At 42.4% G+C, this 14,484-nt stretch overlaps 1 protein-coding gene across 1 annotated transcript in view; it reads left to right on the top strand.

The window, feature by feature from the left end:
- SPTLC2 (serine palmitoyltransferase long chain base subunit 2) overlaps positions 1 to 14,484 on the top strand; it is a 117,361-nt gene that overhangs the window by 52,981 nt on the left and 49,896 nt on the right. Inside the window, exons 6-10 of the mRNA XM_015418342.1 lie at positions 4,171 to 4,216; positions 5,029 to 5,122; positions 5,276 to 5,381; positions 10,460 to 10,679; positions 13,053 to 13,179. Coding sequence (XP_015273828.1) covers positions 4,171 to 4,216; positions 5,029 to 5,122; positions 5,276 to 5,381; positions 10,460 to 10,679; positions 13,053 to 13,179 — 593 coding nt within the window. The remainder of the gene's footprint in view (positions 1 to 4,170; positions 4,217 to 5,028; positions 5,123 to 5,275; positions 5,382 to 10,459; positions 10,680 to 13,052; positions 13,180 to 14,484) is intronic.

The raw sequence follows: 14,484 nt of genomic DNA, 5'->3' as shown, positions 1-14,484 counted from the left end.
CTAGTCCTGTCTTCACAGATTCCTCCTTTATCCTCTCATTTATTCATTGTGGTTCAGGGTTGAGGGCAGGGTAGAGATTGATCATCCCAGTATACTGTTAACTTCTAAATTGAAAAAACTTGGGGTAGTGCTAAATGAATAATCGGGGGGGGGGGGGATTTTTTTGGCGTTAACAGTTGTGCAGAAGATTTCTTAGTTTCTCAAACAGCCCTGGGACAACCAAGTGTCATTTTGGAGCTGAACAAATTAAGTTTTCTTGATTTCTTTCTTTAAGGAACAGAAATCCTGTCATAGAAAATACATGTTTAGGTGTGATTTAATAGGCAGGCACACTTTCATTTTTCCATTTTGAACTTATTTACATGTCACATTATTTACTATATTTTTAGTCTGCCTTTCTGAATGCAGATGCAGTGCAAAAATGGCATTACATCAGCAGATCAAAAAGGAAAAAGATGCCAAGTGATAGCTCTATTGTCATATAAAGCCTCTACACGTTTTGCTGTACAAGCTTCATCAGGGGGATCAGAGAATTCACCTAGTGCTGAACTTTTCCACAGCAATGTTGTGGAAAGGTTCAGCACTTAGATGAATTCTCTGATCCCCCGCAAAACTTGTACGGCAAAATGCGTAGGGGCTTTGTATGACAATAAAGCTGTCACCTGGCATCTTTTTTTTCTTTTTCATTTGTGGGCACGTAGCTTGGTGTAGCCTAATTTTTTTTCTGTTTTGGATTATATCAGTATAAAATACTGTAGTGACAGTAGGAAAATATGTACAGCAAGCTACTACAGTACTGTTCACCCACATAAAACTCATCTTGAAAAAGATACTGCAAACCACTTGGGCAGATCAGCAGGTGAATGCTCAAGGAGGCAATATATAGAAAGTTATACACATTACAAAGTTATGGTGCCAATGCTACATTTTGAGTTTGTATACAGAGGCCAATTACTGGTTTGTAATACATTTTATTTTCCCCAAATACGCTGCTTGTTCTTGTTCTTTGTGCAGTCTCATATGTGGTTCTGCACCGACTCAGGGCAGTTTCAGAGCATTCTGAAATTTTAGCCAAAAAAAGCACTCAAACCCACTTCCCTGAAACAAGGTGTGAGTGTTTTTCCTGCTCAGTTCTTTTTCTGATTGCCACATAGCAGTTACTCTAATAACATTCTCAGCATCTGTAGTCATCTTGGTGATTGTCCTCTTTCTGTTATGTAATTTAGGTGGACTTCCTCTTCATTTTGTATTCTACAGGGATCTCTCCCTTTTCTTGTCAGTGTATCTATGACATATCATCCCACCTTCAAAACTGCTGCACTTGTCATAGCAAGATTTTAGCTTCCAGTGGCCACTGTCTTTTAAACAAGGAAGACAGAAGAACAAAAAAACTGTCTTGACCATATTGCCATAAATTCCCAAAGCAGGCTCAAAGAAAGCATTCTGCTTGTGTTTCTGGTTTGGAAGCAATAAAGGACTCCTGGAACAAGCTATTTTATCTGGCTTCCAGTTTTTTTTAAAAATAGATTGCAATAGGAAGATGGCCACTCCCTTGTTACTCACTGAACTTTCAGTTCAGTCATTGTGGAGGAATCTCTGGATAAAGACAGTTTCCTAATTATTTTCATAAAGAAAAAGAAAATTGGAAGTGACCTCCTGTATAGAGACCTGCCACAGAACGGAACTTGTGCTACATACTTCCAGCTACCCAGTATTTATGATCTTTATGTGACTTTGTAACCTGCTCTGAGCCTGCTCATGGGGAGGGCGGGATAGGAATCGAATAACTAATAACCAATAATATCCGTGTCTAAGTTCTGGTGTTACCTTTGTGTAATCCTATAAGTGTTTGTAAGTGAAGCAAATGGTTTCCTAGTCGTCATACAGAGGCCTTTCAGTTCTTAAAACAGGAAATTAATGCAATGTGCCATAACAGATTTTGGAACAGAGGTATCACCTCTGTTGGGCTGGCAGTTTGTCAACATGCTTGACTTAGATCCACAGCCCGTTCTTCTGATGCTAGCACTGACACGTGAAAGACTTGCTTTTTGCGGACAACTGCCACTTCAGTTCCACTAGAGATGCTTTTACTCCTGAAGAAGAGGGAAGCACAACACACCCCAGTGTCACAGTTTGTGTTTTAAGCCTAGCACATTATACTCCCAAAATAAGACAGAAACCTCTGATCTATCCCAGATCTTTGAGGCTTGAACACCTCTGTTCCTCACAAGAAATTTCAGATGGCAACTTACCCAAGCATCCTTTCTCTGCTGGAAAACCGCACTTGGTTTGCTTCCATCAAGCTGAAGTGTACTTTTCACCTCACCACAGGAAGTTGCCATCAGCCCAGTTCAATTCACTTGTTCTTGGCAATGGCTCCTTGTGTTGTCACCAAATGTATGGTGGCTGTCACAACCTTCTTGAGACCAGGAAATACTTATCTTTTTGTCCAGAGATTATTTTCAACATCATTCTGCTTTGGTTAGATTTGTGTGCCAATGAGAAGAAATCTCAGCTCCTCACAGCCTGTAGACTCTAATTAATTGATACAGTCCTTGAGCCCAAGTTGAAGTGTGCTTTCTTAACTCTAGTCAAATCCTAGGCCAACCTATGTATTTGGGGCATATTTCTGCAACCTTCCTTTTATCTCTAGAGCAGGGGTGCCGAACTCATTTGTTATGAGGGCCGGATCTGACATAAATGAGACCTTGTTGGGCCAGGCCTTGTGTGTCATAAAATGTAATGCCAGGTACCGGAGATATAAACTTTATAAAGGATACAAACACACAGGTGTTTTTTTTACTGAAAATAAAAACATGCTTAAAACTTTAGCACTCTTGCAATATTTTGTTTATTTAACAGTGTCTGATAACTGACACCTTTTGCTCTGAATTGTTGCATCAAAATGTCTGTGCTGTTGCAATCTTGAGTATGCTGTTCAGGTGTGTATCTGTAAGCTGCAAACCTATGATGATGCAGCAGCAGCAGAACTGGAAGAAGGCCTGACAGAAGCCCTCTGGGGGCCTGATCCAGCCCCCAGGCCACATGTTTGACACCCCTGCTCTAGAGTGTTCTTGGCTTCATGCCAGCCATACCATTGATCATTATATCTTTGTGTTTATAGATTTAGGTATTGTTTCTCTCTGCTTTCATCCCCCTTTGGGGGCAACAGTCTGTTCACCTGGCCATAATTACAAAGGTCTTCCAGTTCGCTGCAGAGTAACAGCCAAATTCTGTTACATGCCTGGAAAAGACCACTTCTTCCATGTTTCCATCATTGCCTTAACTCCAGGAAAGCCTTCTACATGGAAATCAAATGGGACAAAATGAAAACATTTCTCTCTTTTGCAAACAAACCATGCTGGTGGTTATGGTCTCTTCTGTCTATACTCCATTTTAATTTACCCTGGTTTCCAGTCAGGTTTGGCTTCTTCCAGTAATTTGTCAATCATTTCTGCTTACCGTGTTCATGATCACATTTTGCTGGCCTACCTGATACTTAGCTAAATGTTTTATTTTATGGATTTTGCTCAATCCATCCAAGTGTTCATTCTGTGGGGCCCTCCTGGAGCTTGTTCTTAACAATTTCGAAGTTGCCATAGGGTGAATTGTTCGAACCTGCCACTCCTTGGGTTTGGGGCTTTGCTATAATCTGCATTTTGGGTGGCCATTACGTCTGGTCACCATGTGGGGGAGCTTCATGCCTTGAGACAGGACCATGCTCTAGGTTTTGTCCTGATGAAGTGGTATTTTGGTCTGATCTCGCTTTTCAACCCAAGGTAGTATGACATTTCACCTAGTACATGACCAATCATTGATGCTCCTTAAGAATTCCACTATCAGATATTTACATGTCAGAACTAGGATTAATAATACATTTAAGCCAAGCTGTCAGTTGATTTGTGTTTTTCTCATGTAATGCTAACTTCTCATGTAGTTTGCTAATCACCTATCTGTGGGAATCAACTTAGATCACAAAGAATACTGGTTGTTAACTTGTAATTAGTACTCCTCCAATTGGTACTTTTAGCAGTGTTCTGTGCAGTCACCTGCACAACCTGCCCTTCTTCCCTATTGTTGGCAATTTCTTGTTTTGGGGAAGCTGCAAGCAGTAGATTGAAGGAGGCGAATGGGAAGGCAATTGCTTCTCCCTTGGCTGTTTCTGTGCAGTCATGGAACAGATATGTGTAACTGCATGGATGAACAATCCGAGAACGTAGGTTTTTCCTGTAACGTGTCTGTATATCGCTCCCTCTTTATTTCCAAACTCCCATTTCACTCCGATTCATTTGGATTTATAATATGATATCAAAATTCTTGTTTGTACACTGTATTGTAAGATAATATTGAATTAACTAAGCTGTCAGGCTACCTGCTGCATTTCTGTTGGCATAAGCACTCACATGGTTCAGATTTAATGACAAGCCATGGAGTGGATGGGATTCCTTTCTGCATGAGAGCCTCCTCATTTTGAGGGGGGGTGTAGGAGCCAAACCCATGGTTTGCAGGCAGACTAGTTTCATGTTTGTTGCCTGCTTTTTATCATAACCCCTCAAAGTTGTTCTAGAAAAGACAGGGTGCCATCCTAAACTATGGTTTTATGGTTTGGACCAGATGCCAAACCCTGGCTTGTCCTATCCACTAATCATAAACTGGGAAATTGGCAATGTCTATAAGTTAAATAATGTACACTTTTTCTTTTCCATCTTTCAACGCATGTTAGAATATGCTCCCCCCCATCTTGCAACACATGTTAGATGACGCTGGGACGCTGGGGAGCACAATAGTACAGGCAGAAGGACAGTTCTCCTTGCCTGCATGCATCAAAATGGTCACAGATTTTGTTGTGTGTAGTTGCAACATCAGCTTCTGCTTTAGGGTTTGTGGCCAGGGAAAACTGGGTGACTAAAACAAAAGTTTGGGGGCAGCACGCTTCTCATCCAACAACCTGTTCAGTTCGTCTGGGCCAGAGATTGTTCAGTGAGAAACTGCAGGCAATTTCTTTTCCTGTTATTTCTCCTTGTTTAGGGCTGCTTAATACTGAGCGATGAGTTGAACCATGCATCTCTTGTACTAGGAGCAAGGCTTTCAGGAGCAACTATCAGAGTCTTCAAACACAATAGTAAGTATTGCCCAGCAGGCTAACTTTTCACAGTGTGCGTATTGGACTCTTAATAATCCAGCTTGTTTGCACAGGGCCAGATTAAGGCGCTAGGTGCTTTCAGTCTCTTTGCGGTAATAAAGTTCTTTGGAATTGTTTTCTCTTGGTGTTTAGATATGCAGAGCCTGGAGAAACTGCTCAAAGATGCCATTGTATATGGACAACCTCGCACACACAGGCCCTGGAAAAAAATTCTCATTGTTGTTGAAGCTATATACAGGTACAATCTATTTCCTACATTTAGGGTTTTTCATTGTTTGTGTCCATTTTGAAGCAGACTACCAAAAAGTAAATGCACACGGGTTCTGATTTCCTGAACTCCTTGATCTTCACCATTTTTCATTATTTTGGTTTTATTTAGCACAAAGGAGTGTGCACACCACAGCAGGTTGTGCCAAAACTGATCTGTCTAGTACATTTTTGGCCTTGCCCTTCTTTCAACCAAAATTAGAAATCTGAATCCTCGCCAGTTGCCTTTGTTCATGCTGGTCTTTTTCCATCTGCATTGCAGTGGGAGAACACCTGGTGTATGAACCATGTCCCACTCACACTTGATGTTGATCTGGCCAGAGTTCTGTTCCCTCACTCCGGATCAGTCAGGGGTGAAGGGGTATAGTGACACTATAGCCTCCCCCCCCCTTCAGTGGTATCCCTTTCCTGCTTCCATCATTCCTAGCACCCAGTTCCTGCTTGGAATATCTCCAGACTGCTCTGAGCCATGTCAGTGCTGATGGATGGGCATGTTCACACAGACTTTCTTTAAAAGTTACATGACGCCTTTCTGCAGCCAGGGCACTCAGAAGCCATAAAGCAATATATGAACCATGTGAGCAATCAAAGTTCACTCAAATTACAGTATTTGGAGCACTGTTTTAAAAAAAGTTTCTTAAGGTCAGATAAATAGGACAAGAATTACCTACTGCCGTCTTTGAGGCACCAGGCAAATATCCCTCAGAAGAGAGTTCCTGAAATAATGCACAACCACTCAATTTACAGTTGACCCATTAGGGCCTCTAGCAACTATCTCCATTGACAGATTAATTAATTAATGTTGAGGTGGGGTCTACGTAGCAACGATGGCGGATGCCTTTCCCGAGGTTCGGGGAGGGTGCTCCGCACAGCAGTGGAGGGAAGGGGTGCCGCTGGATCGGCGCCTCCATGAGCCCCATGGAAAAACCTCTGAAGGCTAAACTCACACAAGTTTAGCTGTACTCACACAGGTAGCTGTACGAAGAAAATTGTTTGAAGAAGTCCCTGGAGGGGTCTACTCTATAGCACACAAAAAGGAAGACAGCAGACTTCCGGTTTTCGGCGCTTCAAGCGCAGGAGATCTGGCGAAGGAGCGATTACGAGCGTGGTCAAGAAACAACTGTGAGTTAAAATGAGCGAACCATAAACAGAAGCGTAAATCCGAAACCTTTTGAGCGATTGGAATTCTGCTGAGAGAGGGACGCCTCTCGGACGCATTTGCATAAGCAGAGGAGGGAGAGAGAGAAAGAGACAATTGTAAACGGACATTTTGAAGCGAAAATCCGCCCCCCCCAACCTCTTGAGTGACTGGAATCGTGCCGAGAGAGGGAGACCTCTCTTGACGCATTTAGATAAGCAGAGGAGGGAGAGAGAGAAAGAGACAATTGGAAGCGAATAGCTGTGGGAGATATCCATGAGTATTTAAACGACTAAACAGCGTGTAAGCGATTTTCAGAGCCGGGGAGAAAACGATTTTATATTGGAATTAAAGTGTAAAAATGGCGGACACTCCAAAAAAGTCAGTGAAAACAAGTCTGAGAAGAAGGGAAGTGAAAGTTATAGAACTCATAGCAGCAGCCACCAAGCTGATTCTTGAAGGAGGGAAAGCATGAGAGAAACAGAAATTTACAAGGACTTAACTCCTTCCCGGGAGATGTTTTTAGAAAGTGTCGTCTTAAATTCGGCTGATAGAAAAGAGTTTGAACCTGACCTCAAGATCAAGAAGCCTGGGAGATGCCACTGGGCCCCGAGGATGAGACCAAGAAGGAAGAGGCTTAAGATTGGCAGTGTTATCCCTTTGGAAACGGAGGAGGGTTGCAGAATTTCGAGTGAGCATCTAAGAAGCCATCAAGACTTTAGAGAGAATTAACATAGATGTAAAGGCGGAAGGACTCTGAAAATTGCCCTTACGAAGAGAGCTGGAGGAGAGGCTCTGGAAATCTTCTCATAACAAGTAATAAACTAACACATAAGCTTAGAAAGACAGGATCTCACAAAGTATATTGATTATTAACAGGTTTTTTTTCATTACTAACTGCAGTCTAACAGGGTAATGATCTCCTACTCTTGGGTTTCTAGTTTAGTGTGGGTTACTTTTCTTTCTCCTTAGTTGTAGCTGCCCTTCCCTTCTTTTCCTTGTAGTTTATGTAGTATTATAAAAAATAAAAAAATCCCCTTCGGGGGTCTTTTAAAAAATTAATTAATGTCCTACCCTCCCTGCCAAGGCAGGCTCAGGGCGGCTAACAGTTAAAACAGGAGTTGAATAAAATCAAGACAATACAGTTATGAATAGAAATATAAAATAGACAAATATATAGTGCTAGTTTGTATCAGATGGCGGGCATAGCAGCATTCTCTGGTTATGTGTAGTGAGGGGCAGTCTTTCCCATACTCTTGTTCAAGACCATTCACCAGCACTTTCAGTTGTGCCTGGAAACATCAATAAAGCTAATAAAGTTCTTTGTACTTTGGAGAACTGTGGCAGAAGAACAATTCTCCTTGCCTGTATAAATAAAAATGGCCACTGCTTTAACTCCCTGTTTGCAGTCTGGCTAGCAGCGCATTATGGCCTAGATGTTAACCAGTTTGCAAAAACTTGTGGCAAGATCATCCTTTTTCTTGGAGGGGTCGTAGCTGGCATAACCACTGAAACTGATAAAAGGTGGTGTGACCTACATGCACCACTCATGTATCCATAATCATTGAAAGATATGACAGTATCCCCCAGAATGCAGTCCTGATTTTTGAGGGTTTTGTGCAATTCTATCCAGCATCACCTGAACATTGCCTTCAAGAGTAATTTACCTCAGTGGTACCCTCATCTTGCATAGATTCTTCAGTTTTAGCTCCCATACATCTCATAACTGACCTTAGGCTCCTACTCAGAACATTCCATGTGAAGGAGTGATTTGGCTCTCATCTGCATATTCATGGATAGCAGTTATTTGAAATGGAAACATAATTAAATGAGCTGCTTCAGGCATTTGGAAAAGTGGCATATAATTACAAGAAAGAAAGAAAGTAAAAGGCCTTACTCCAGTATTGGCATTGTCTCTCACAAAGATGTTAAATGCCATTGGGTGTAAAATGGAGTGCTGTGGGAATCTATAACATGGAGATTAGGCTCATTGAACTCTTGTCTCATAAAAGCTACATATTTGTTGACCTGACCCGGATAGCCCAGGCAAGCCCAATCTCACCAGATCTCTGAAGCTAAGTAGGGCTGACCCTGGCAAGTGTTTTGGAAGGGAGACCTCCAAGGAATACCAGGGCTGGGATGCAGAGGCGAGCAATAGTAAGCCACCTTTCTGAAACGTCCAAACCCTTCTAGGGGTTTCCAGAAGTCAGCCATGACTTCCAGGTACATACATGTGTGCGCACACGCACACACACAAAATACTCCCCCCCCCCAAAAAAAAAAGCACTACATATTTGTTTACTGTTCGTCTCATGTTGGAGCTTAGTTATGAAAATGCAACTAGACATAAACATGCCTTTCCATTGTTCCCTGTACTGAGATTGGAAGAAGCTGTAATATGTGCACCTTGTTACTGTTTCAGAGAATGTGGGATTCACTGGGTGGAATGGATATCTCCCCCCCCCCCCCACCCCCAGTCTACAAGTGGAATGCAAAACACCAGTACTGCAACTCTGTTGATCAGAGGTGATTGTGTTTACTTCTGGGTGGACCACAGCTATCCATGCATTCATTAAATCCCAAATAGATCTACAATGCTCTGTGTGTCAGGTTGCCTTCAGAGATGGTTCTGAAAACTGCAGTTTGGTGTAGGATGTAGCAGCCAGAGTGGCAGATGCCAACTATTGAGGTCTTATATTGCAAGTATTAGAGCGAGTCCACTGGATTCCTTTTTGCTTCCAGGGCCAGTTCAAAATGCTGATTATTACATTAAAAACTCTAAATGGTTTTGGAACTGGTCTTTTGAGATAGTTGCATATGAGGCCCAGACTTTTTTCATAGGTGAGGCAAGTAGCAGCTAGGTGCAGGGTATTTTCAGTCATGGCACTCCACTTTTGGAATGCTCCTCCCTTTGAATAGCTTGATGCCAGGTCTTAGTCTTCTAGCTGAGTGTTTTTGTTTTTAAGTTTGCCATTTGAATAATTCTGCTGGAGCACTGGTTTTTATTTTTCTTGTTGTATTTCATTTGATTTCCTGTTCATTTAGTTATCTTATATTTTTGTGATTTTACTTGTTTATGATATGGGGACCAATTTCTTTAGTTGATTTTTTAGGATACAAATATTTAAAATAATAAAATACTTTCCCCAAGGGGACTCTTTGCTGTCTGGAAGGTTGCTGTGAAAGGGCATGCAGGTAGACATGCTTGGGACACTGGATACAATTAATGACCCCTTGCAGTTCAATACTATGCAGGATTACTCCTGTGTAAACTAATTGTTTTCAGTAGGTTTAGACTGGAGTACTTCTGTATGGGATTACACTGCTGGTGTCTTAAACATCATTATATGACTTGATTTCAGAAGCTGCTTCCAAAACCTGTCTATGAAACTTGCCAAGTATTTCAGCAGACTCCATAATATTCTGATTTCGATGGACTTTGGATTCTTATCAGAAGTGCAGTTGAAACAGTGATTTTCATCTATGCATCAGCAAGAGACCTTGCCATAAATCCTGCAAATATTTGTGTTATCAGCACAATCAGTGCACACTCTTGAATGTATAATCCTGCGAATGCTCTTACCATAACCGCCCCATTTACATGGTATAAAAGATATGTGCCATATACAGGGCTGGCAAACTGCTCATCTGCATTTATTGGACAGTAGCTGTTCACTGAAATTTGGCCTCTTCCTTTTCTTTAGCCTTCACTGGGTTCTGTTTGCCTTGCTGCCATATGCACAAATTCTTCTTACAGTTTTTTGCTTTGAGATGTAAATGTGAGGGACTGCAAGAGTGTGTCTACAGCCATATCTGTGTAATTAAAGTGATTAAGATATCTCTTTAAAGGGGATTTTGTGGTACTGAGAGATTACAAAGTTCATAACATGATCTCTGCTTTTCTACAACAGCATGGAGGGATCCATAGTCCGTCTACCGGAAGTAATTGCACTTAAGAAAAAGTACAAGTCATACCTGTATCTTGATGAAGCTCATAGTATAGGAGCAGTGGGTCCCTCTGGCCGGGGTGTGGTGGAGTATTTTGGACTTAACCCGCAGGATGTGGACATTATGATGGGGACATTCACCAAGAGCTTTGGAGGTGCTGGAGGATACATTGGAGGCAAGAAGGTAAAAATATAGGACTTTTAGCATCTGACTGGGATGCCGGTGAATAATTGCCTTTGCAACGACTATGATCTTAGGATAGGATGCCGCAACTTAAAAACGAAGAACTTTGTACCAAAATAAGTAAATAAATCTGTTGGGAAGTTCAGATGGCTGTACCATAAAAACCTTTTGCGTGGCACCTGTGTTAAAAATAAGATCAGAGAAATGCTCCTTCCTTATCGCTGAGGGTTTGAAATGACCAAGCTGAGTTGTTGAGTGACAACGGTCTCTAGAACGTCTTGAGTCTAGAAGGTCTTAAGGCTCAACAAAAACAGTGTTCTTATCTGACACACAAACAACTGCTTTTGCTTTGGCTGATCAATACAATCAAATGTTGTGTCATACTGTTCAGCAAGAAACAATCTTTTCATGTATTGCTGTATGGAATAACTACCCTACTAGACTTCCCCCTTCCCTGCTGTTGTCACTGTGGAAAGACGACTTCCTTGTTCTTTTATATCCATGTCATAATAATGCTGCTGCTTCCTGGTGGCTTCATTTATCCGAAACAAAACTTTTTTGGTTATGAAATCTTATTCTGAAAGTAGAATGATAAGGAGACACATGGATTCGATTGTCTTCACCTCCACCAGAAAGAGGGAAGAAAAGCAGAACTAAACTGTCTTTCCTTCAGCAATCTTTCTGTCTGTGAAATAATTGGATGGCAAGGTAATGCTGTAGTTTCTGCAGCAGTGTTCTTATGCCCACTGCCTGTGCTTCCATGCTGGCGCTGTATTCTCCTGGATGCCTCCTGTTTTCACTCCCTGCTGCAGGCAGAACATACGGTACTTGGGCGGTGTTCCAGATCGGTGGGGGGGTTTTGCAGTGGGAATGCTGTGTGCTTTTAGCATGCAGTATCTGTATGATGATTTCCAAATTCTTATATCTCTCATCTTCCAGGATGTTTGTGTTCATATTTCATGTGAAACCATAGCTAAGACAGAGTCTAAAACTAGCTTCAAATGATGGTTTTGGATTCTAGTTTGATAGATCCTAACTAAATATATTTAGTGGAGTGGCGTACATTCAGGTAATGTAAGGGGGTCCAACCATCCTCCAAATAGTCTTAACTTAAATGGCTTTTCCTTCAACAGAAGGCTTCAACCTTGAGTCCAAAGGAAAGGTGGGGTATAAGTATTTAAATAAACCACTTAGTGGAGTAGTAGGATAGGGGTGGGATCCACCCTACTAACCATAGTTTCATGATTCATTTATTTAGAAAATTTATTGGCCAATTCTCCAGAGACTTGCTTCAGGTGGTTTAAAATTAAAACAATCCAATGAAGCCATTAAAAAGGAAACCAAGACATTAAAAACATCATGAAACACTTGGTGCGTACCAAGCAGCCTAAAATGATATAGATATAACACCATTTTTACAGTGTGGGTTTTTTTGCCTGAAAACTGCTACTCATTTTAAGAAGAGTTGGACTCTGGACTCTGGACTCTGCCTCCCTTACTTCTGAAGCCCTTGCTGTCTTTGACACTGCCTGCAGAAGGGAAGGGGGGATCTTAAGCCAAATTTTTTTGTTCTCTTGGTCCAAAGCATTAATGGAGAATGTAGGATGATATAATGGCAGTGTCCTAGTGATGCTCTGTCTTGGTGCTTGGGAGGGGGGGTCAACAGTGGGAGGGCTTCTAATGTCCTGGCCCCACTTGTGGACTTCTTGATGGCACCTGGTTTTTCTGGCCACTGTGTGATACAGAGTGTTGGACTGGATGGGCCTTTGGCCTGATCCAACATGTTCTTATGGCAATTGGTCACTTTTACTGCAACTGTAAAGTTGCATGGTAAATTGAGTAAAAGATTAGCTGTCTTGTCATTTGGCAATAGAACTTGTTTTGATTGGAGGTGTGCTCCAGCTCATGGCCTCATTTTATAAGTCCTTGAACAGTTTCATTATACTGTGCTGAACTGCAGCTCATGTTTTGTTTGAAAATCAAAAGCAACTGTTTCTGCAGCCTGGTGCTGGAACCATAGAGGAGTATTAAGAGTCTTTTATCCTTTGTTGGTATTAAATTGCTGTCTTCTCACTATCATGACATAAGAACGATAGGACACTTTTGATACAGAAGTGCTATGGAAAGCGTCCTGTATTTATATAATGTTTTAAATGACTTACTGAGATATTTAGCTGGTTCTCACAAACGATTGCTATTGGAATAATCTGTTGACTGACTGATATGGTGCATTTGCAGTGAGCTCATGTAAGTGAATAGTAGTTTCTTTCCCTCTACTATCCTTTAAGAGTCGCGGGGAAATTGTATTAACCTTCTTCAATTGCCCCTGTTATGGCTGCAATATTTGAGTACCTTCTGTGTTCACTTTGCCAGGAGCTGATAGATTACCTTCGTGTCCACTCTCATAGTGCAGTTTATGCCACATCCCTATCTCCTCCGGTAGTGGAGCAAAGCATCACAGCAATGAAGAGTGTTATGGGTGAAGATGGCACAACAATTGGTGAGTCTCATGCATTATAATACATAAGTTTATTCTGGGAAGGAGAGTCCGCCTTATGAGGAAAACATTGTGGTCTTGACACAAGTAATCATTTTCTACCTGGCCCTTAAGCATTGATGGGATTATCTGCTTTTTGATACTTGCAGCTTAATAATTACACAGGTCATGCTGAGTGTTGCTGGATTTTATGTCACTGTTCTTTTCTCCTTATGCATCTCTTTTCTTTCACCACTGCTTACAGTCCACAATCTAATTGACTTCTGTCATGGAACCATGGCTGAGCCAAAGCAATGCAGTTGTGATCCAGCACTGGGCCTAAGTGCAACTCTTCACAAGACATAAATATGCTTGCCTGGTTGAGTGTCCCACTCTTAAGAAGCCCTAGTGCCCTTCTCCTGAGCTTTGAGCTGGGTGGTGGGGAATCATCCCCATGCTTGCATTGCCCCTCTGAGGTGCTCCAAGCGCCCTTGAGGTACAATGCAACAAGGATAAGCCCAGCCCCATTGAGGATGGTGGATGGTTCCAGCAGTTATTCTATACTTTCAAAGCACTCTGAAGTCCTCAGAAAAACAGCACTACCTATGTGCTCAGGAGGAGACTTTTGTGGGTATTCTGTGTTGCTTTGTGCTTCTGTGCTTCTTACTAGGAATGCCTTGGAAGTGTAGAACAACCTCAAGAATGATCTCCTGGCACCTACTGTGAGCTTGGGAGGAGGGCTGGGGCTTTGCTTGCTGCACTGTACCTTGTTGGTCCTCAGTAGCTCAGCACAAACCCCAGCCATCTGTCTGAGATTGGAGCTGTGGGTGGAGGTGGTTTTGATCCTGGTCTCTAACTGTTCTTTGAAGGGGTCAGACACCTTCCGAACACAGTGTGATGCTTGGGGGCAAGGGGGGATGCAGTCACCACAGATCTGGGTTTTGCTGGAGAAGCCTGGCAAAATTGAATCCTGACACTCAATAGAAGGCTTTGCACAGGTATGTTTTGCTGCCAGGTACTTCATTTAACATCAGTGCATGGGACTGATATAATCTATATATCTAATAGCGAAGTTGCCCCCGGAGTGCGGATCGCTAAATCAGCGCTCCGGGGGAGGTTTGTGCACACGTGGGCCAGTCCCCACGTGTGCACAAAAATAAAAAAAGTTGAAAAAAAATTCGGGGGGATGTTTAAATCCCCCTGAAAGTGACAGAGCGTCCCCTGCGCTTCGCCGCCGCCTCGTCCTCGGAGCCGGCCGGCGGGCGTAGGACCGGCCTTGCCGCTGCCGCCTCCTCCTCCTCCTCGGAGCCGGCAGGCAGGGCGGGCAGG

This window comes from Gekko japonicus, unplaced genomic scaffold (genome assembly GCF_001447785.1).
Source record: "Gekko japonicus isolate JY-2015 unplaced genomic scaffold, Gekko_japonicus_V1.1 scaffold3, whole genome shotgun sequence".
Classification (NCBI taxonomy): Eukaryota; Metazoa; Chordata; class Lepidosauria; order Squamata; family Gekkonidae; genus Gekko; species Gekko japonicus.
The sequence above is the reverse complement of the archived record's forward strand: the minus strand, read 5'-3'. Positions and strand labels throughout refer to the sequence as shown.